Raw genomic sequence first — 20,822 nt, forward strand, 5'->3', positions numbered from 1 at the left:
AAAAATATTTAAATCACAGACACGATGAAACTTCGAAGGAAAGGAGCTTTGGTTACACAAAGCTTACACAAGGGGGTGAAAGAGCAGGATTTGCCAGGGAGGTCAGCGCAGCAGGATGGCGGGAAGGGAAGGCAGTTGGTTAGAGATTCAGCTGGAGAAGTCACCAGATATGAAGGCGCCTCATTTGTAGAACAGGATCTGCAGAATTGCCTCATTTGTAGTGGGCTCTAAGGGCCCAATTAGCGTGAAGCTAACGAAGCTGAAGCTTCAGGACCCTTCACTGCATGGGCTCCTACCCACATTCGCTTTTCATTCTAAATGAGCACTCATTCTTCTGTACCTAATTTTATACTCTTTTTTTCTTTTTCATTTCAAAAAGTCCCCCAATTCTTACAAGCTTCAGATCCCACGCAAACCGGGTCCACCCCCAGGTGGCGCTGTTCTCTACAAGCGGGAACACTGGAAGAGGCTCTAAGTGGGGGTGGGGCACAAATAACTGTAATACATCCAAGCAGCCTCTGAAAAAATGTGGGAAAACATTAAACACCATGCTGCTGTAAACATTAAGCTTTTGATCACTGATTTCCTAAAATAAAGCTACTCATTTTCTTCATGGGGTCCTCATTCACTTTGGGGATCTCAGCATTGCTAACTATTAACCCAACATTAAAGAATGAGGAACGTGTACGCCAGCGTAGGCACACGGCCCCGGCAGGGATGTTCACTGTAGTCCAGGAAGAGATGTTATCATTGTTTGGTGAAACAAAACAGCAAAAGTTGGATGCTTGTTTTTGAGAGTCATTTTAAACGCTGAGGTTTTCACCCAGATAATCCACAATTTGCTCTTGAAAAAGATTTGCTTCGTGCTATTTATTCTCAACCAGGTGAAAAAAGACAGCTCCAGATTTTAATGGTTAACCCTCTCTTTATGCCAATTAAGCTCCCCCAGGGGCCAGATGCGGAAATGGGCAAGGAGCCTGGTTCCGCCAGGTCTGGGTGACCCATGTAGGGACAACAGGACTCTGGGGACAGTACACTGTGTTCCCGATTTCTGACTAACTCCCATGACATCACACAGTCCTGTTCCACCAGGCACATTTTCATTCTTTTCTCCTTAAACAACTTGCTGCTCTGAGTGAAAAAGGAATCAGTTCAGCATTACACCAAGTCCCCTACATATGAACCTTCAAGTTGCGAACTTTCAAAGATGCGAACATGCGTTCGCATGTACAATCACGTAAGTTAGTTCATGCGTCTGGCATACATTGTCACGTGCATGCCTCCTCTACACGTGGTTGTGCTTTTGTGTACTTTACTGTACAGTACTGTATAGAGTACAGTAGTACAGTATCCTTACTGGAGATACGGGAAGAGGATGAGAGCTGCTACCCAGACATCACTGGATCGTTTTTTCAAGAGGGTAGATAGAACTGAATCCAGCAAGGAACCAGAACCAACGCCATCAACATCAGGCGTGAGTGAAATTGCAGCTTCAGCTCTACCATTTGCCACCCCCTCTCCCTCTTCCAGTCAGTAACTCTTCTTGCCTGTTCACTCCACGCCAGCCTCTGTATGCCAGCTGTTGTACTGTACTGCTGTACTTTTCAAGGTACTGCACTGTAAGATTTAAAATGTTTTCTTTATTTTTTGTGTTTGTTTTTTATGTATTATTTGTGTAAAAAGTATTATAAATCTATTCCAGTACAGTATTATATAGCTGATTGTATTAGTTGGGTACCTAAGCTAATTTTGTTGGACTTAACAAACAAATTGGACTTATGAACGCGCTCTCGGAACGGAACTCGTTCGTATGTAGGGGACTTACTGTATTGATATCCAAATTCTCGATACCTCGAGGCAAATCTTTCCTTTTGAGATGACTGAAGTTACTGGGCCCATTTACCCAAAAAGCCAGGTTTGGAACAGAGAAAAGCTCTGCTCTTACATGTGATGATATATAAGACATCCTCTTGATAATGACATAAATCCCAGGTCATCCATCTCAAGAAGGAATGAGAAAGCACAGGCTATTTCAGAAGGACAGAGAGAAAACCATATCCTCTGCTTATAAGCAAGGAAAGTAAACCAGCCCTACTGCTCTCCAGAAACCTGGGTAAACTTCTTTGTTAACTCTTCCAGAAGCAGGACCTAGATCATGGGCTCCAGAATCTGACCCATCTGGGTACCATCCCATCTCCCCCACTGTCCAGCTGCATGAGTTAGCTTATCTGCGTAACCTCCAAAAACCTTGGTTTCCTCATCAATAAAATAATACCTGCCTTGCAGGAATTCTGTGAGGATTAGGGTACTGCTGCCAGAGTCAACTGACGCTTTGGTCTTTCTATTACCTGATCTCTCTGCCATGTCTGACAACACAGACTAACCTTGTTGTCTAGAAATACTCATACGCCTTGGCTCTAGGACACTCCGCTTCTGGTTTGCTACTCCTCTGTCTGCTCAACACTCCTTTAAATATTAATACTCCTTGGGGCTCCATCTTATACCCTCTGTTCATTTCGCTTCACAACAGTATTGACTCATTTATCTATCATTTATTGACTATTTAACAAGTGTTAATGCTTATACAAAAGCAACACACTGTCCTAAGTGCTTTACAAAGGTTAAACCATTTAATCCCCCAAAAAACCCACAAAGTATGTACCATTATTATTCCTATTTTACCATCGGGGGAATTGAGGCACAAGGAGATGATGTACCTTGATCAAGGTCACACGGCCATAAGTGGTGCGTCAGAATTGGAACCCTGTGTGGCACCTTATCCATTTGTTATGTGGCCTTCCTTTACTTTTACTTTTTTTAGTTGCAGGACCTGCTACACCTGGCCCTCATTTCCACATGACAACAACCCCTACGAGCTAAGTGACAACTGGCCCCCTTGTTCACCTCAGCTGGCCCAGTTCTCTCACTGATATTACCTACCTGACCTCTGTGGGCATTGTCCACGTGTCAACAAATCCCAAAGTCTTATCTCCAGACCAGACCTTCCCCTGAGTTCCATGTCATTATATCCAGCTATCCACTGAGTACTTGGATGTCTCTCAGAGAGCTCAAACTCTGCATGACTGAGACCACCCCCCGCCACCCCTGCTCTTCCCATGTCTCCCATCCCGGAAGCAGTCCCACCACCCAGCCAGCATTCAAATCTGAAACCTGGGAGTCACACTGGACTCCTCTCTAAGGCCTGATGATGCCTCTGCAACCCCACCACCCTCACTGGCCCAAAGTCCCCACCATTCTTTCCTGGTCACTGTACCATCCACCTCCCTGGTCCCTCCACCTTTGAACCTGCCTTACTCAAGCCCCTTCTCCACAACCAGATTGATTTTTCCAAATGCAAATCAAAAATTATTTCCCTGCCCAAGACCTTTTAAACCCAAATGCTACCGTGGCCTCCAATGCCGCTTATGACCTGGTTCCTACCCTCCTCTCTCATCTCGTCCTATCACCCCACCCCCACCTCCAGACAACATGTCTCCATATTGGACAACTCCCAGCACCTTCACTGTGCCGTGACCCTGCTTCCTCTCTGCGGGGAACGCTCCCACCTGTGTCTCTTCTCTTGGCTCATTCTTACTCATCCTCTAGGTAACACTGCTTCCTCTGTAAAGCGTACCCTAGTCTCTCCCACTCTGTGTCCAGGTTAGGTGCCTGCCCTGCATTCTCCTACTTCCCACTGTCATGACCACTCAGCACACTTTATTGTAATTTCCTGTTTGTCTACCTCCCCCTCCAGAATATAATATAATATTACAGCCTGCGATGGCCACAACATGGGCCCATATTATCAACCATCACACCCTGGCGAATGGCCAATACACAACACATACTGTTAAATGAGGGAATGATTTAGAATGAAGTGCATGGCATACGGAACATGCAGTGATTAGCATCAAGCACAGAGCTGGTTTATAAAGAAGGTAATGAGTAAATTTTGTTTTGAATTGAGCTGCTTCTCTCCAGCAATACCATGCTTAATAGGGGCAGAGCAGAGCCAACATTTATGCTCTGATTCCATCTTAAGCCAGGAGGGCATCTTGGTTCCCAGTCCCCAGTTGCCATGAACATACTACTCCCCTACACCAGGGCTCAGCCTTCCCATGTGGTGGTTTCAGGGTCACACTGAGCCCCAGACATGGGGCCAGGCCATCGGAGTCTCTTCCCTGCTCTAAAGCTCATCCACTGGTCACTTCACCTCTCTGGGCCTCAGTTTCCTCATTTGTCAAGTAAGGGATTTGGAGGGCAAGTAAAAACCAAAGTGATCAGAAAAGTATAAAATGCTAGACAGGGGCTTCCCTGGTGGCGCAGTGGTTGAGAGTCCACCTGCCGATGCAGGGGACACGGGTTCATGTCCCGGTCCGGGAAGATCCCACATGCCACGGAGCGGCTGGGCCCGTGAGCCATGGCCGCTGAGCCTGTGCGTCCAGAGTCCCGCAACGGGAGAGGCCACAACAGTGAGAGGCCCTCGTACCACCAAAAAAAAAAAAAAAAAAAAAAGCTAGACAAATATAAGCTCCCACCTCCTCTAAGGAAACCTCCTGACTTCTCCAGCTGAAAATGCTCTAGCCCTGAGAGGTTCGGAGCAGAGCCAAGTCCCAAACGGCCAGTGCAAGGCAGGGGGAGGGGGGAGGACTAAGAGGAGAGAAGGGTGCTCCGTGCTGCCCTGCCAGCCTCCCACTGTGCAGATAAGCTGAAATCGGATGGGAGCCCAGCAGAAGAAGGCTCAGACTCTGAGTACAAGCTGGTCTGCAAGCAGGGCTCATTCCAAATGCCTCCCCACCACAGACTCTCAGCGTTGCAAATTATTAACCTGCTGCAGAGATAAGTGCTGCTGGGGGGAAGGAGGGTGTCGGAAGCCCCTTCATGTGAAAGGTCCCTTTCCATGAGCAAAGAACTTTCCCTTACAGCTTTCAGCCTTTCTCATTTACTTCTAATAAGAAGTCTTCTAAACCAGCCTTACAGAAATGTCTAACCTCTCAACCAGAGGCAATAATGATTCATCTCAAGAGGGATTTCATCCTGCAGGTCCAGTAAATAAGACTCCTATTCACGTGCTCCACTACCTGGATGCCTGCAAGAGAGCAGCTGGGTTAGCCAAGAAAGGATTTACGTATTGCTGGCACATTTTGGCAGAATTTATCACACTTGTCTACACATCTCCAGACACTCCATCAACATCGTTACAACGAGCCTGGAGAAATCCGCTGCCGGATAGAACAACCGGTTTATATTCTCATTTATGAATTTCCAGTTGAAAACCTCCTCGCAAAAACTATGCAGAGGAGTTCCCTGGCGGCGCACTGGTTAAGAATCCGCCTGCCAATGCAGGGGACACGGGTTCGAGCCCTGGTCGGGGAAGATCCCACATGCTGCAGAGCAACTAAGCCCGTGAGCCACAACTACTGAGCCTGTGCTCTAGAGCCAGCGAGCCACAACTACTGAAGCCCCTGCACCTAGAGCTGTGCTCCGCAACAAGAGAAGCCACCACACTGAGAAGCCCGCACACCGCAACAAAGAGTAGCCCCCGCTCGCCGCAACTAGAGAAAGCCTGCGTGCAGGAGTGAAGACCCAACACAGCCAAAAATTAATTAATTAATTACTTTTTTAAAAACTATGCAGGAAAAGTGAAACACACAGAGAGAAGTAGTTTGCCTCAAATCAGGTGTGGAGTTGTGGCTAAGAATGTGGACTCCAGAATCTCAGTGCTTGGGTTTGAATCCTGTCCCCTCACTCCCAAGGTGGGTGATGTCACCTCTCTAAGCCTCAGTTTCCTTCTCGGTAAAATGGTCATAAAATCTCTTAAGTTAGGCTTCTTCTGAGCATTAAATGAGATGATCCAGGTAAAGCACAAAGTAAGTGCCTAATTAGAGCGGTAGGGGCCCAAAGAGGGGGTGTGAGTATGCAGATGATCTTCAGTGATGGAGAAGAGGAGAGTCCACACTCCAACAGAGAAGTTTAAAACTAACCCTCTGGGGCTTCCCTGGTGGCGCAGTGCTTGAGAGTCCGCCTGCCGATGCAGGGGACACGGGTTCGTGCCCCGGTCCGGGAGGATCCCACATGCCGCGGAGTGGCTGGGCCCGTGAGCCATGGCCGCTGAGCCTGCGCGTCCGGATCCTGCGCTCTGCGGCGGGAGGGGCCACAACAGTGAGAGAGGCCCACGTACCGCAAAAAAAAAAAAAAAAAAACTAACCCCTAGTTAGCTGGCTGACCATGTCTACCTCCCCTCTCCCAACTGAGACAAGGCTGCCTTGACAAGGTGCCTACTCCTTGAGGTCGCAAAGCAATTCATCTAAATTCTGGAAAACATATATAGTAAAAATAGTCTTAGAACTAAGGAGTCTATAGGAATATATTTAACAAAGGAAGTGCAGGACTCGTACACTGAAAACATTGTTGAAAGAAATTAAAGGAGACCTTAAGTAAGTGGAAAGACATCCTGCGTCCGTGGATCAGAAGACTTAATATTGTTAAGACGGCAGTACTCTCCCAAACTGATCCATAGCTTCAATACAATCCCAGCAGGCTTATTTGCAGAAATTGACAAACAAATAATAAAATTCATAGGGAAATGCAAAGAACCCATAATAGCCAAACAGTCTTAAAACGAAGAACAAAGTTGTAGAGTTCACACTTCCCAATTTCAAAACTTACTATACAACTATAGTAATCCAGACAGTACTGGCATAAGGACAGACACATAGATTGATGGAACAGAACTGACAGTGTAGAAATAAACCCCGACATTTATGATCAATTGATTTTCAAAAGGGTTCTGAGATAGTTCGATGATGAGAGAATAATCTTTTGTAAACACATGCTGCCGGGATAACTGGATAGCTACATGGAAAAGAATGAAGTTAGACTCCCTATCACCATATACAAAAATGAACGAAAACTGGACCAGAGACCTAAGTGTAAAAGCTAAAACTATAAAACTCTTCTAAGGAAAACATGAGTTAAATCTTCATGACCTTGGGTTAGGCAATGGTTCTTAAATGTGACACTAAAAGCATAAGCAAGAAAAGAAAAAAACATAAGTTGGACATCATAACAGTTAAAAACCCTTGTGCTTCAAAGCGTACCATCGAGAAAGTAAAAAGACAACCTACAGAAAGGAAGAAAATTAACTGCAAATCACATATCCAGAATACATAAAGAACTCTTACAACTTGACAAAAAAGACAAATAACACAATTTTAAATGGACAAAGGATGTGAATAGACATTTCTCCAAAGAAAATATACAAACAAACTATAATCACATGAAAAGATGCTCAACATCATTAGCCATCAGGGAAACGCAAATCCAAACCACAGTGAAATACCACTTCGCACCTACCAGGATGACTGTAATCAAAGATACAGACAATAACAAGTGTTGGTGAGGATGCAGAGAAATTGGAAACTTCATATACTGCTAGTAAAAATGTAAAATGGTCCAGCTGCTTTGGAAAACAGTTTCTCAAATAGTTAAATACAAATTATAAATATAGATACAAATCATAGGCATTTAGATAGGTACTGTATGATTCCATTTACATGAAATGTCCAGAACAGGCATATCCCTTGAGGCAGAAAGTAGCTTAGTGGTTGCCAGGGCCCAGGGGGAGACAATGAGGGGACCATGGGAGTGACTTCGAGTGGGTATGGGGTTTCTTTTGGAGGTGATGAAAATGTTCTGCAATCAGTAGTGATACTTGCATTACTCTGTGAATGTACTAAAACCACTGACTTATACACTTGAAAGGTGTGACTTTTATGGTATGTGAATTCTACCTCAATAAAGCTGTTATTTAAAAACAAAACAAAAACAGACTAAGGGGTGCAGGTGTTGTCAGTGACTCCAGCTTGGCAGCCTGCATCCTCTCTATTTGGCTGATGTGGTGAACTGTAGAAAGGGACCCACGGCTACCTGTCCCGTTCTGTTTGGGTCTCCTCCTGACCTACCTCAGAGCACTACCCCACTAACCTAAATTCTTGCCCATCAGAGCTGAAGCAGCAGCAATAATGGAAACAACAATATGGCTAATGTTTATTGTGAATTATGTGCCACGTGCTGCTGGAACTGCCACCACACAGGTGTGAGCCCCATCAGCTCTCACCTGGGGCGCTGAGGGAGCTCTCCCGTCCTGTCTCTAACTCAGCACGCGTCCCTTACAGCAGTATCCACTGCCCCGCGGCATCAGCTCCCACCCTCGTTTTTGCACCCCAGCTCCCTTACTCTCTCCCTCATTTCACTGCAGTGCATTGGTGGGGCTGCCAGATAACATACAGAACAACCAGTTAAGCCTTCGTTTCAGATAAACAGTGAATAATTTTTTAGTAGAAGAATGTCTCAAATATTGTACTTCTCTGTTTAACTGAAATTAAAATTTAACTGAGTGTCCTGTAATTTTACTTGCTGTATCTGGCAGCCCTGCACACCGGCCCCCAGGCCGTTTCTAAAACATGTGGAGCTCAGTCTCCCCCAAAGAATTTTGCATTTGCTCTTCTCTCTGCCTGAAATTCTCTTCCCCCAGATGTTCACATGACTCCCTTTCAAATGTCAGGTTTTTGTGCAAATGGGACCTCAATATAGTGGTGTCTCTGAGCCAACTTCTCCCTGGCACTCCGAGGCTCTTTACCCTAAGCCTTCATCACCACCTGACATGTTATATATATTTAGTTGTTAATTGTCTGCCTTCCCCTCAGGATACTGGGAATTCCTTGAGGGCAGGCCTTTGATGCCCTGCTGCATTCCCATTGCTTAGAACAGGACCTGGCATGGAGCAGACAATAAGTTGATATTAACTGAGTGAATACATAAGTGTTTTGCATGGGTTATCTCATCTAATGTTCCTAAAAGTTTTCTGAGACAAAGACTGCAATCAATCCTGTTTCATGGATGAGGGATCCAAGACACACAAAAGCCAAATAACTCGCCCAGAAGCCCCCTGCAGCCAGTGGTGGGCTGGGTCCGGACACAGGAGCTGGACCCCCGAGCCCCCGTTCTGGCCCCGCCTCACCACACCAGCTCATTGTCACAGGCAGATGAGCACCTCAGAGCTAAGGCAACAGGCGTTTCTGCCTCCCTCCCACTTCGATTATTTGGGTTAGAGGAAGGAAGGAGCCACTGACATATCTAAGAGTCTGTATTTGCTTCAGACACCTTAATCCCAGAACTGAATTGCACTGCTTGATTTTGCCCACATAGTTACTGTTTTTTAACATGAAGTATATCGAATAACCATTTAAGCACCCATGTAACAGAGAAGTTTGTGTGGGTGTCTATACTCACTTTTATTTCTTCTTGAACATCAGGATTACGGAAATTTAAATCAGGTTGCTCTTTCGTAAACTGATGAAAATAGCATTGGTTTCGTACTTCATCAAAGTGCCAACTGGAGTTTCCATATACACTTAACTAGCAAACAGAAAATAGCAAATCAGTTGCTTAGCACGGTTCCTGTGATGGTATCGCCCACAAAGGAATGATCATTGCCATCCCGGCCCCTTGAGGACTGAGTGCACAAATCCCCAGAATTTTTTTTCTAGCGGGACCACTAGGTAAATTAATTCCCAAAAATGCCATCCACTGGCCTAATGCCCCACAAGTGTGGTTGTGATGTGTTTGTACAGTAGAAGCTGTTCCCAACAACCACAACATGAAACCAATGCTCTCAAAGGCAGGACAAAGGCCAGCTTAAGGAGCAGACATTTCTAATATATTTTCTTGAATCTTCTATCCAGGCTCTGGAATCCTGTTTGTGAAGAAAAGCAAATGGTGGCCAATTTGGGAGAAAGACGTATTGTATTGGTCTTGGAGCTTGAATCCAGAGAGAGCAAGTGTTTAAACTGTATCCTTAGAAAAGTATTAGAATCATTCAAATTAAAACTCTACTAGTCCTCGGGAATAAAAGAAATCTAGCAACTTCAAGTGTTGGTTCCCAGCTGCGTCTGACATGGGTGTGGCTTTCCTCCTTCTAGAAATGCTCATGTCCGTGGCATTTCCAGAAGGAGGAACTTGTGTGAGGGTTCCTCAGGGCTCTGTCTTGAGCCATTTGTTCATTTCACACTAAAGAGAACATCTGGACAGCATTCACAAACTGAGGGATTTTGCATAATATTTTCTTTTTAGTTGGAAGACCTAGTCACACTGGGTCCACATTTCCATGGCAACAACTGGCCCAAGCTAAGTAGTAGCTGATGCCTTTTGAGGAAACATACTCTCGCCAGATCACCTCATGGCCCACCTGGATACAAACCAGGATAAGATTTTTACGGTATATATCAGTATACAGAAAGATCAGTATACAAAATACAAAAAAAAAAAAAACTCCACAAATCTATTTCAAAGGGACAAACAATCCAACAAAAAACTGCGGAAAGAAACCATTAAACAGGCGTTCCACAGAAGTGGAAGCTCAAGTGAATAAATGGATGAAAAGGTGTTCAGCATCATTAGTAATTAGGCAACTACTACATTAATAACTAGTAATTAGATAAATAATCATTAGCAATTAGAGAAATGTAAAATTAAGACCTCAGTGTAATTAGATAATAATCATTAGCAATTAGAGAAATGTAAAATTAAGACCAATTTATGTTCACTCGGTAAAAATTAGACTAGATCCAGTCCACAGCCCTTTCATGTATTAGTTGTGAACCAGGGCAATGCGCTTAACATTTCTCTGCCTTTGTCTATTCATCTGCAAAATAGGAATTAAAGCCTAACTCATAAGATTGTAGGGTGAATTAAATAAATTAATGAATATAAAACACTTAGCACAGAGCCTGGCACACAGTAAGCATCTAGCAAATGTTTGCTAATGTCATCATCACTTTCAAAGGTGGTGGATCAGGGAAAAGAAAAATTAGGGAGATGAAAGTGCCAGGACTTGCTAAAGGCCTGTTCACCAGGCTGCACATTAGTGCCATTCATGGAACCTGGGATACGGGAGGTTGGAGGAGAAGATCACACAGTCCGCTTTGACACGTGTCCTTTGAGTGCCCTTGGGTCATCTAAAAGTTGATGCCCAGGAGTCAGCCTCTTTAAATGTTTATGGAGGTCAAGAAGGAGGCCCTGGAGGGGGGACAGACGATCCAGAGGAAAAGGCTCCACAGAAAGCAGGAGAGAAGGTGAACTAGAGTGGGCAGAGGGACTGTCCTGGGACAAGAGTAGAGTTGCCAGATAAAATATAAGACATCCAATTAAATCTGAATTTCAGATAAACAACAAATACTGTTTTAGTGTAAGTATGTCCCATGCAATATTTTACACTAAAAAATTATGCACTGTTTATCTAAAGCTCAGATTTCACTGGGCTTCCTGAATTTTCATTTGTAAGTCTGGTAACCCCAGACAGGAGAGACATGGTCTCAGCTGCAAAAGAAGTGACTAGGAAGAGGGTGGGAATGGGGGCAGGTGTGATGGCTTCTGTTCTTTCTTTAAAGTAGAGTTTGCTGCCGAGAGTGATAAGATGGGGAGAAGGCAAGAGGCGGGAGGGTATGTTGATCAGCTGGATTTAGTAAAATTCCCCCAAACGAATGGCTGGATCAGTTCAGGTGGGGACAATGAGTGTGTCCAGAGGCTTAGATACCGAGGTTCAGGTAAAGAGAAAATGGATGGTTGGGTTTATTTATGGCTAGTGTTTTGTTCGACAGTGGAGTCAAAAAGCCAGAAAGGCAAAGGGGTCTGAAGAGTAGCAAGACAGTTACTGAACAAATAGGACATGGAGTTTAAGCTGGACAGAGTGGGAAGTAAAGGAAGAAGACATTAATAGAGAGCATAGGTTTTAATTTGCTGAAATACATCAGCTCTACAATAAAATGAAAAATCCAGATCCAAAATCAAATGATTAGGAGGCTTGGGACTTTATTTCTATTTCTTTGGGAAACTTGTTCCCCTTCCCATAAACTATACCCATCATTTGTTTTTCTTTTAACAGGGCTTTGTAAATAACCAGTTTAATCACTAAAGAGCTGCCCATTTTCCCTCTGTAAATCAAGCACATCGGTACTTACCCAGTTGTTGGGCGGTATGGTTTTGCCATTTGCACGGGTACAGTCATGCCAGATATAATAATCAGTATATTTCCCTGTCCGGTTCCGACTCCATTGAAACCAAGCATGTTTATCACTGGTGTGGTTTGGTATGAAATCGATGATTAATTTTAAACCTAATGAATGAAAATATTTCAAATGTTAGGACAAGATTATAGTAGAATAATGTAACAGTGAAGGAAAAAATGCTTTAAGTTAAGCATTTGGAGAAATGCTTTTCTTAACCCATCCCACCCACCTTCCATTAATTTACCTTTATCATGTATGGCTGCAACCAGATTCTCAAAATTTTTCATCGTTCCGAAAATGGGATCGATTTCTCGGAAATCTTCAACACCATGTCGGAAATCTTTAAGGGATGATTTATAAAATGAAGTAATCCAAACAGTTTTTATATTTAAAGTTGTGATGTAATCTAGCTTATCTTGAATACCTGAATGAAAACGTCAAAGCCATGAAAAATAAATAAAGTTTGGGTTTTTTTAGTTGAAGGATTAAAAATAAAAGGAATAGGTCTAAGATGGAAATATTTATATTGAGACAGAAATATTTAGAATTTGTTGAATATGGGTGAAATTCAAATAGCAAGGTCTAGTTCTACAAACAACAGCAAATTAATCTTCTAGCAATAACCTTTGACCTTTAACACTGATGCATAACATTTAAAAAAATCTGTCTGTGGCTTGTTCATATTTTATACTTAAAACCAAGACTACACTATTGTTAATTTATTCTACACATGGTTTTTGAGCACCTAATCCAAGCCAGATGCTGGGCTAAGTGCCAAGGTACGAAGAAGAATAATACATGGCCCCTGATAGTCAAGTGGTCTGTGCTGCACTGTCCAGTGTGTAGCCACTTGCCATGTGGCTATCAAGCACTGGCAGTGTGACTAGTCTGAATTGAGATATGCTGTAAATGTAAAACACACGCTGGACTTTGAAGACCCAGTATGAAGAGAAAGAATGTAAAATAGCTCATTTATATTTTTATATTGATTATATGTTGAAGTGATACAGTGGATGTGTTGGAGTATACAAAGTATATTATTAAAATTAATTTCACTCGTTTCTTTTTGCTTTTTTAATGTGGCTTCTAGAAAACTGACAATTACCTATGTGATCCACATTCTATTTCCTTTGGATATTGCTGAAGCCAAGAATTTATACAGAAGAGAATTCTAGAGTTGGCTGAGAAGAGATATGGGAATGAAACTGTACTTGGGACCTCGAAGGATAATTAGCAGATAGTGGCATGGGGTGGGGGGGGGGGCGGTGCTTCTAGTTCAGAGTCCTAAATGCAGAGCCAGAGTTGAGTTTAGTATTCAGCCTCCAGTAACTTTCTGTGGGACTCTATGTGGCTTCCTACAATCAGCCTGTCCGAGGTCACAGAGACCAAAGCACAAAGTCCCCTGACTCCTGGCCTTGGGGCTCTTCCCCTGTAACAGGCTGCTTATCTTTGTCCTCATTGTACCTCAGTTCCCCTATGTGGGTGGCTGTCAGACCACACAGAGTGTCAAAAGGCAACACAAGAATTTTCAGGCAGATTTAAGTCAGAATTTTGATTTATATCAAAAATCAGCACAAAGGAACAGGATGATAAAAACAGAGGCTGAACAGACACAAAGTAAACAAGGGATCTCCCAGGCCCACATTCCAGGGGACAGAAGGCAGTAAACTGAACTGAAACCTGGAACATTTTCTTCAAGTAATAACAACAAAACCCCCTCAAAAAAAACAAAAAAAAAAACCCCTCAACCTCAAGGAAAAATACCTATTAATTACAGGAAGCAGCCAGTCCTTCAAGGAAAAGTTACTGGAAATGGCAAATGTGAGAGGTGATTAGAAGTTGCCCTTTGCAGGAGAATTTAGATAGAGATTACAGAGGAGGGCCAGGAAGTGGGGAGTGTATTTTTGGGTTTAGGGTTTTGGGCTCTATTCTATCAAAACATCACTTTGCAAAGCATTTCCTTTGTAAGAAGCAGGTGCTAGGAACATGCTGGGGGCTGGGGGTTGGAAGGAAACTCACCCAGATACTTACAAGGCAGTATCAGAGGTGCTGCTCCTGCAAAGCACCACAAGAGCTCTGGGGAGGGGAGCGCACCCACTGATCGGGAGGTTAAATACAGATTAATGAAGGAAGTGGGTTTGAACTGCATCTTGAAGGACAGAAAATAGTTCAATTAGCTAAGATGCAGGATGACTTTAAAAAGAGAAAAATTATATGAGTGTGAAAAAGAAAAGCCTTTTATTAGTTATCAGGAAAGTTGGAGATTTCAAGAGTGTATTTATAACATTTTAAAGTTTGATTAAGCTCATTTCCACTTCCCATACTCTATTAAATCATTCTGTTTTGTCTTCTTCAAGCCAAATATCATTATCAAAAATTACCTTATTAGTTTATTTGTTCCTTATTGTTGCCCTTAACTAGGGTGACCATATCAACCAATCTGCCTGGGACAGTTCCTGTGTATGGTTTGTGTCCTTGTTTACACAATAAATAATTAGGACATTCCACACATAACACACCAGGAAATTATTAGCATAACTTTAAATTTTTTTAACTTTTTTTATTAATATGGATATTGTTTTTAAATAATCCTTAATTCAAGTAATGACCAACCCACTCTATGCCTTTTCTTCTTTCCTTCATTTCTCAGAATTTAAGCTTTAGAGACTCAGCCTACACATTTTAAAGACATCACTTAATCTTCTAAAATATTATTTATGCTTTGTTCAGTAATCAGAAACTCTCCACCAGATTGCCAAACCAGCCACTGTGCACACTGGAAAAGGAATGCTAAACAGTCACTCTGAGATAACCAACTCTAAAATGCACAGAAGCAGGACACATTTCAAGAGGAAACTTGCCCACGTAGGAAGTTAGAATGGATGACCAACTACGCAAAGGTTCCTAGCAGGCAATAAACTAAACAGCTCTTTGGGGGCTCAAAGGGCTCCAGCAAGTAACCTTTCATCATATGGGAAGAACTGTTGGGCTCTGATGAGGGGCTTTTAAACATCATCAACAAGGAGAAACATGGCGTGACCAGTCATACTGGATGGAATGTGCTTACCGCACAACCCAGGCATACTGCCCTTCAAGAACTGAAAGAGTCCTCTACAACCTCATCTCGGACACGCCCCAAACTCTCAAGGCACGCACCTTTTAGATCTCCGTTCCCATCCTTGTCGCTGTCCTTGAAAGACCTCGGGTAGATCCGGTACATGGGCCCCGCCTGCCACCAGTCCAGGCACTTCGGAGAGATGGCAATGATGCCTATGGTGGCCCCAATGAGCACGAGCACAGAAGCCACGGTGAGCCAGAAGAGGATCTCCCGGGGCACCCGGTAGCGCGCCTGGCCCGAGAACCGGAACAGCACCTCCTTGGGCATCCCCGCGTAGGGCCGCACATCCTTCAAGTCGGGCTCCGCAGGGCCAAAGATGTCCACGGCATTGTGCTGTGGGCTGTCCTCTGGGCTGCCTGGGTCCAGGTCCGTCTCCAAGATGTCTTCATTTTGTACAAACCCGTTGTTTGTCCGGCCTCCCTTCATACTCATTCCAATGGAATCTCTCTTGCCTTTATCCTCAGCCATGTTTCACAATCTTATCCCTGCGGAGTGCCTTCCTGCAGTAACAAAAGTGGGAAGGGAACTCGCTGAATTGCTTGGTCGTGTTAACGAGCTTTGCGTGGTTTATGAATAAACTTGGCTGGACTTTGCCCAGCCAAGGAAGAAAGGGTAAAGGTAAAGGGAGTTTTAAAAAATTCTCTTTACACCTGTGAGGCTGATGTAACTATAGTCACTACACTGAGGGATTCAGTTCTGGACTGGGACATGGGCATAGAGGAGGGCAAATGGGAAGAGGACACAGGGTTCCGTTGCAATTTAAGGTGTTACTTGATTGAGTACACAGATGTTCAAAGCAGCATTATTCATAACAGTCAAAAGGTGGAAACAAGCCAAGTGTCTATCAATGGATGAATGGACAAACAAAATGTGACATACGCCTTAAAAAGGAATGAAATTCTGACCATGTGCTACAACATGGATGAACCTTGAAGACATTATGCTAAGTGAAGGAAGCCAGACACAAAAGAATAGATATGGTCTGAGTCCACTTATATGAAGTACTTAGACAAATTCATAGAGACCGAGAGCAGAACTGTAGTTACCAGGAGTTGGAAGGAGGGGGGTAATGGGGAGTTTTTGTTTAATGGATATAAAGTTTCCATTTCGGCTGATGAAAAGTTCTGGAGGTGGCTGCACACCAATGTAAATGTACTTAATGCCACTGAATTGTACACTTACAGATTCTTAAAGTGGTAAATTTTATATTATGTATATTTTACCACAATAAAAAAAATAGCTTACATTTCTTTTTTCTTTTTAGCTAGCTCTGAGAAAAAGAAACCAACACCAAATTTTGCAAGGGGAAACAGGCTTTTTATTTTTTGTTTTGAAGGTCTCTTCTCCTATAAATGCAAGAGGAAGAGGATTTGGAGGCAGGGAACAACAAAACCTTTGTTACTAAAGCTATTTTATTTTATCTCAATTCAAGCCAACCTGATAAATACCTATTTGTATGCTCAGTTTGACCCCAGGTGCCTTCAGTTTTTTCAGTTTTTCCTATTTTCAGAAGAGGAAATGGCTGTCCATTCTTGGAAGCACTTTTCAAAGTGGGAGAGGCAGAATGAGGAATTCCATGTCTAGCAAGTTCAAGTGCTTTATTATAGGTAAACAGTTCTTAATGCGAGCATTAAGAGTTGTTGAATCATTGACAAGTATAAAATACAAATTTGCAACCCTGAGGAAACTGCATTAAAGTTAGGTGTGCTTTCCTAGAAGATTATCAAACCTTAAAAGAATGCAATGATTCGTGGCTTCCATTTAATCAGTGGCACATATAATAAACACCTCTATGACTCATTTGATCAAATAAGAATTTTTTTCTTTTAAATGAGGAAAGTTATATGAATTCTTAATATTATTATTATTTTGTAGAGTTACTTAGAAGCAGTAATTTGTACAGAGGAATGAGCGATTTGATTTTCACTAAGTTATTTTTAAAAATGAGTAAATCCCAATATCTAGCTCGTTGAATGCATCCAATAAGTGGCATCTCTCATCATTATTAATTAGGCATGTTGTATTTTTTTTTAATTAAAGGAATTTAACTTTTATGTCTTCAAATTGCTTCATCACTCAAACACATAATGGTAATTTTCACAACAGACGCTAACTGAAATGCAGTTACTATTTGGGGATAAAAAACAAAATGCAAAAATACCCCTAGTTTTACAATAATTTTAAATTATAAAAACAACTTTTAATTATAAATACTTAAGTTCTAAGTACTCAATCATACAAATGCAAAGAAAACTCTACATCATAACAATACAATTTCATGACAGAAATGTCCCATTTTGACCTCTCCACATTTTATTTAAAATAACAATAACAGGGGCTTCCCTGATGGTGCAGTGGTTAAGAATCCACCCGCCAATGCAGGAGACATGTGTTCGAGCCCTGGTCCAGGAAGATCCCTCATGCCGTGGAGCAACTAAGCCCGTGAGCCACAACTACTGAGCCTGCGCTCTAGAGCCCGCGAGCCACAGCTACTAAGCCCATGTGCCACAACTACTGAAGCCCACCGCCCTAGAGCCCGTGCTCTGCAACAAGAGAAGACACTGCAACGAGGAGCCCGTGCACCGCAACGAAGAGCACCCCCGGCTCACCGCAACCAGGGAAAGCCCACGCACAGCAATGAAGACCCAACATAACCAAAAATAAATAAATAAATTTATAAATAAAATACAATAACAACAATAATACTTCGAACTTCCAGAATATGCAAACTAGAATCTTTTAAAAAACAATCTGGAATAATCATCTGGTCTCTGGTGGGAGGATCATTTAAACAATAAAAGCAATTACAAAAGAAGATTGAATTGACTGAATAAAATTTTTGAATTTTTTATATCACAAAGCATACTAATTGAAGAGCTTATGACAAATTGGGAAATGCATTGGTAATAAATACGCCAAAGAACTTATGTTTTTAACATTAAAGATATGTATATATTGTTCAACATATTTTTACATATATGAAATTTCATAATATCAATTTTAAAATGTCAGTAGGAAACGTGAAAAAAGAATGTAAACATATTTAACACAAATCAACTCACTAACGTTAGAGAAATAAATAAGCATTTTCAATCACATTGGCAAAGAATTTCTAAAAGATTATAGTACTGATAAGGATCCAGTGTAAATTGACATAATAATTCTGGAAAGTAATCTGGCATTTAACATTTTCAGAGGCTAAAAATAAATAAATGGGGCTAGCTCTACTGGATTTTAAAATAAAAACTCCAGAAAAATGAAGAGTTGTTACTGAAGAAGGATAAGTCAAAAGATCAATTGAACAGATTGGAGTCATCAAAAATGGACCCCTACTCCCTATACAGAAGGGAATTTAGAATATGACAAGTGAGGAAGTCAGTGAGGAAAAGAGAGATTTTTTAGTAAGTGATGTTGGACAATTGGATAAGGAGAGGAAGTATAATATGATCAGAATCATGTGGGAAGAAATAGCACACACATTTGTGCATGCATGTTGAATTTCAGCTAGTGGTTGCCTGGAGGCTGAGAATAAGAGAATGAGGATGAGAATCCTTGGACTTAACGCTTTTCTTGTACCTATACTTGGACTTATACTTTACCCTGAGTTATCTGTCCTTAGCATATATGACTTTCATAATAAAAAGAGGGGAGAAAATATTCATATCCTTTAACTCAGCAATTCCACTTCCAAAACTCTATCTTAAGGAAATAATTCAGGACAGGGACAAAAGTTTATGAATAACAGGCTTATTAATTAGTGTTACTTATTACAACAAATATTGGGAACAACCAAAATGTTCAAGACTAGCTAAGTAAATTATTGTACATCCATGTTATGGAATATTAGTCATTGAGCATATTTTCGAGGATTTTTAATGACATGGAAGAAATCCCACATTATTGCATTGAGTGGGGAAAATGCAGGCTATAAAGTAGTTGTCCTAATTATGTAAAAAAAATTTTTTTCATGTACATTTGTAAAGTCCTATTAGAAAAAGTGTTTACAGTGTTTATCTCTGGGTTCTAAGATTATGCGTGATACCCATTTTGTTCTTTAAACTTTTTCTGATTTTTCTCTAATGAATATGTATTACTCTTCCATTAGAAAAAATGTAAGTTAGGAAACCCTGAGTTTGGAGTCTCCCTAGAACTTCCAGTCAGGTGCTAGAGTTCAGTTTAAGGTGACTCCTCCTAACATCAGCCATCCAAAATTCATAAATATCCCATACTCAAGATTTAAACTAAAGAGAGAAAAAAAAAAGCAAACTTCAAAAAGCAGAAAGAAAACATGGATTCAATGAACAAGTATGGAAACACTGGAGAGAAGAGGAAGTTGGCGGCAATTCGGAAAAGATAGCCACAAAGTTAAGAATTCCCAACAAATACAAGGTATCAGTATTACTTACTTTCAAGGTGACTTAGAAGGAAATATTGATTGTAGAAAGCCAAACACACTGACTGTTAAAACTTCTAAACATGAATAAGGAACAAGAACACTAAGGAAGCTTTAAGAGCTAACTCTGATAATCAAAACAAAGAATCAGAGATAATGAAGATAATCTCTCAGGAAATTCAAATCCCAGGTGAGTTACACAATCACAATAATAAAGCAAAGAAGAATGAACTATCCAGAAAACAGATAACAGAACAATGGAGGCTATCACAGGACCCAGAAACATCCTGCAATTAAACAGAAACAAACATATAGAAAGCAGTAATCAATTAAAAAATGTATTTTTATATTATATATATGTATTTTAAAATATATATGTACTAGGATTCATTAAATGAATTTTAAATCCATTCACTCATAAAGACTTCCACTCAGCAGCAAACCCACCAAAATAACTTACAGTATATAACCTGTCAGATTAGTAAACATTTAAAATAGAAAGATTTTCCATATTGCATTTACCTGTTTATAGCCTCTGTGATCTAAGGGTAGGATCTGCTGCATAGTCATCTTTAAGTTCCCAGCATCCAGTTCAGTGCCTGGTAGATTATTAAATGAATAAAAGTAGTTACTTAAAGATAGATAGACCTAACCCTATGCTGAAGAAAAAGGGGGGGATGAAAAAAGGGGGGAGGAGGGGGAGCAGGAGGATTAGAAGGAAGAGGTGGAGAGGGGAGGGGGGAAAAAGAAAAGTGGAAAGTACATTCTGCACAAAAATGTAGATTTTTATCACTTAGCCAAATGTTCTTACCTTGACACAGTTTCATGAGTGAAATTTTAAGTCAGAAGAAGTGAGATTCAAGCTTGCCTCCACTACTTGCTCTCTGTTTGATCTTGGACAAAATTTTCTCTGAGCCTCTGTTACCTCAGCTGTAAAACAGTTTTAAGTAGAAGGAAACACTAAAATAGATTTGTCCCAGCTAGAGAAGGAAGTTCAATTTATATAATCATTGAAATCAAAGGAAAATATCTAAACATGTTTTTGCTGGAAGTTAAACTATTTTAAAACATTTTTATAACAAAGTATAACAAAACAAATAGCAAAAGAAATGTTAACAACTTGAAAATGTGACAGATGTCAGGACAAAACCTTACTATTTCTACATATAAAGAATGAATGCAAACCTTTAAAATCAGTAGCTAAATTACATTCAATAAGATTAAAAAGGATTGCAAATTATAT

At 41.4% G+C, this 20,822-nt stretch overlaps 1 protein-coding gene across 6 annotated transcripts in view; it reads right to left on the reverse strand.

Annotated features, from left to right (window-relative positions):
- SLC3A1 (solute carrier family 3 member 1) overlaps nt 1-20,525 on the reverse strand; it is a 36,462-nt gene extending 15,937 nt beyond the window's left edge. The window contains exons 1-7 of one of the 6 annotated variants that reach the window (XM_060169856.1): nt 20,391-20,525; nt 20,102-20,178; nt 16,635-16,727; nt 15,225-15,686; nt 12,313-12,492; nt 12,021-12,175; nt 9,295-9,420 (exon numbers count right to left, since the gene is read on the reverse strand). In XM_060169856.1, coding sequence (XP_060025839.1) covers nt 9,295-9,420; nt 12,021-12,175; nt 12,313-12,492; nt 15,225-15,654 — 891 coding nt within the window. In that variant the 5' untranslated portion in view covers nt 15,655-15,686; nt 16,635-16,727; nt 20,102-20,178; nt 20,391-20,525. Of the gene's footprint in view, nt 1-9,294; nt 9,421-12,020; nt 12,176-12,312; nt 12,493-15,224; nt 15,687-16,634; nt 16,728-20,101; nt 20,209-20,390 lie in introns of those variants that run through there. The other 5 variants (XM_060169853.1, XM_060169849.1, XM_060169852.1 and 2 more) reach the window with 5 other exon arrangements.
- Between the last annotated feature and the right edge of the window lie 297 nt (nt 20,526-20,822).

The sequence above is a fragment of the Lagenorhynchus albirostris genome, chromosome 13 (genome assembly GCF_949774975.1).
Source record: "Lagenorhynchus albirostris chromosome 13, mLagAlb1.1, whole genome shotgun sequence".
NCBI classification, from domain to species: domain Eukaryota; kingdom Metazoa; phylum Chordata; class Mammalia; order Artiodactyla; family Delphinidae; genus Lagenorhynchus; species Lagenorhynchus albirostris.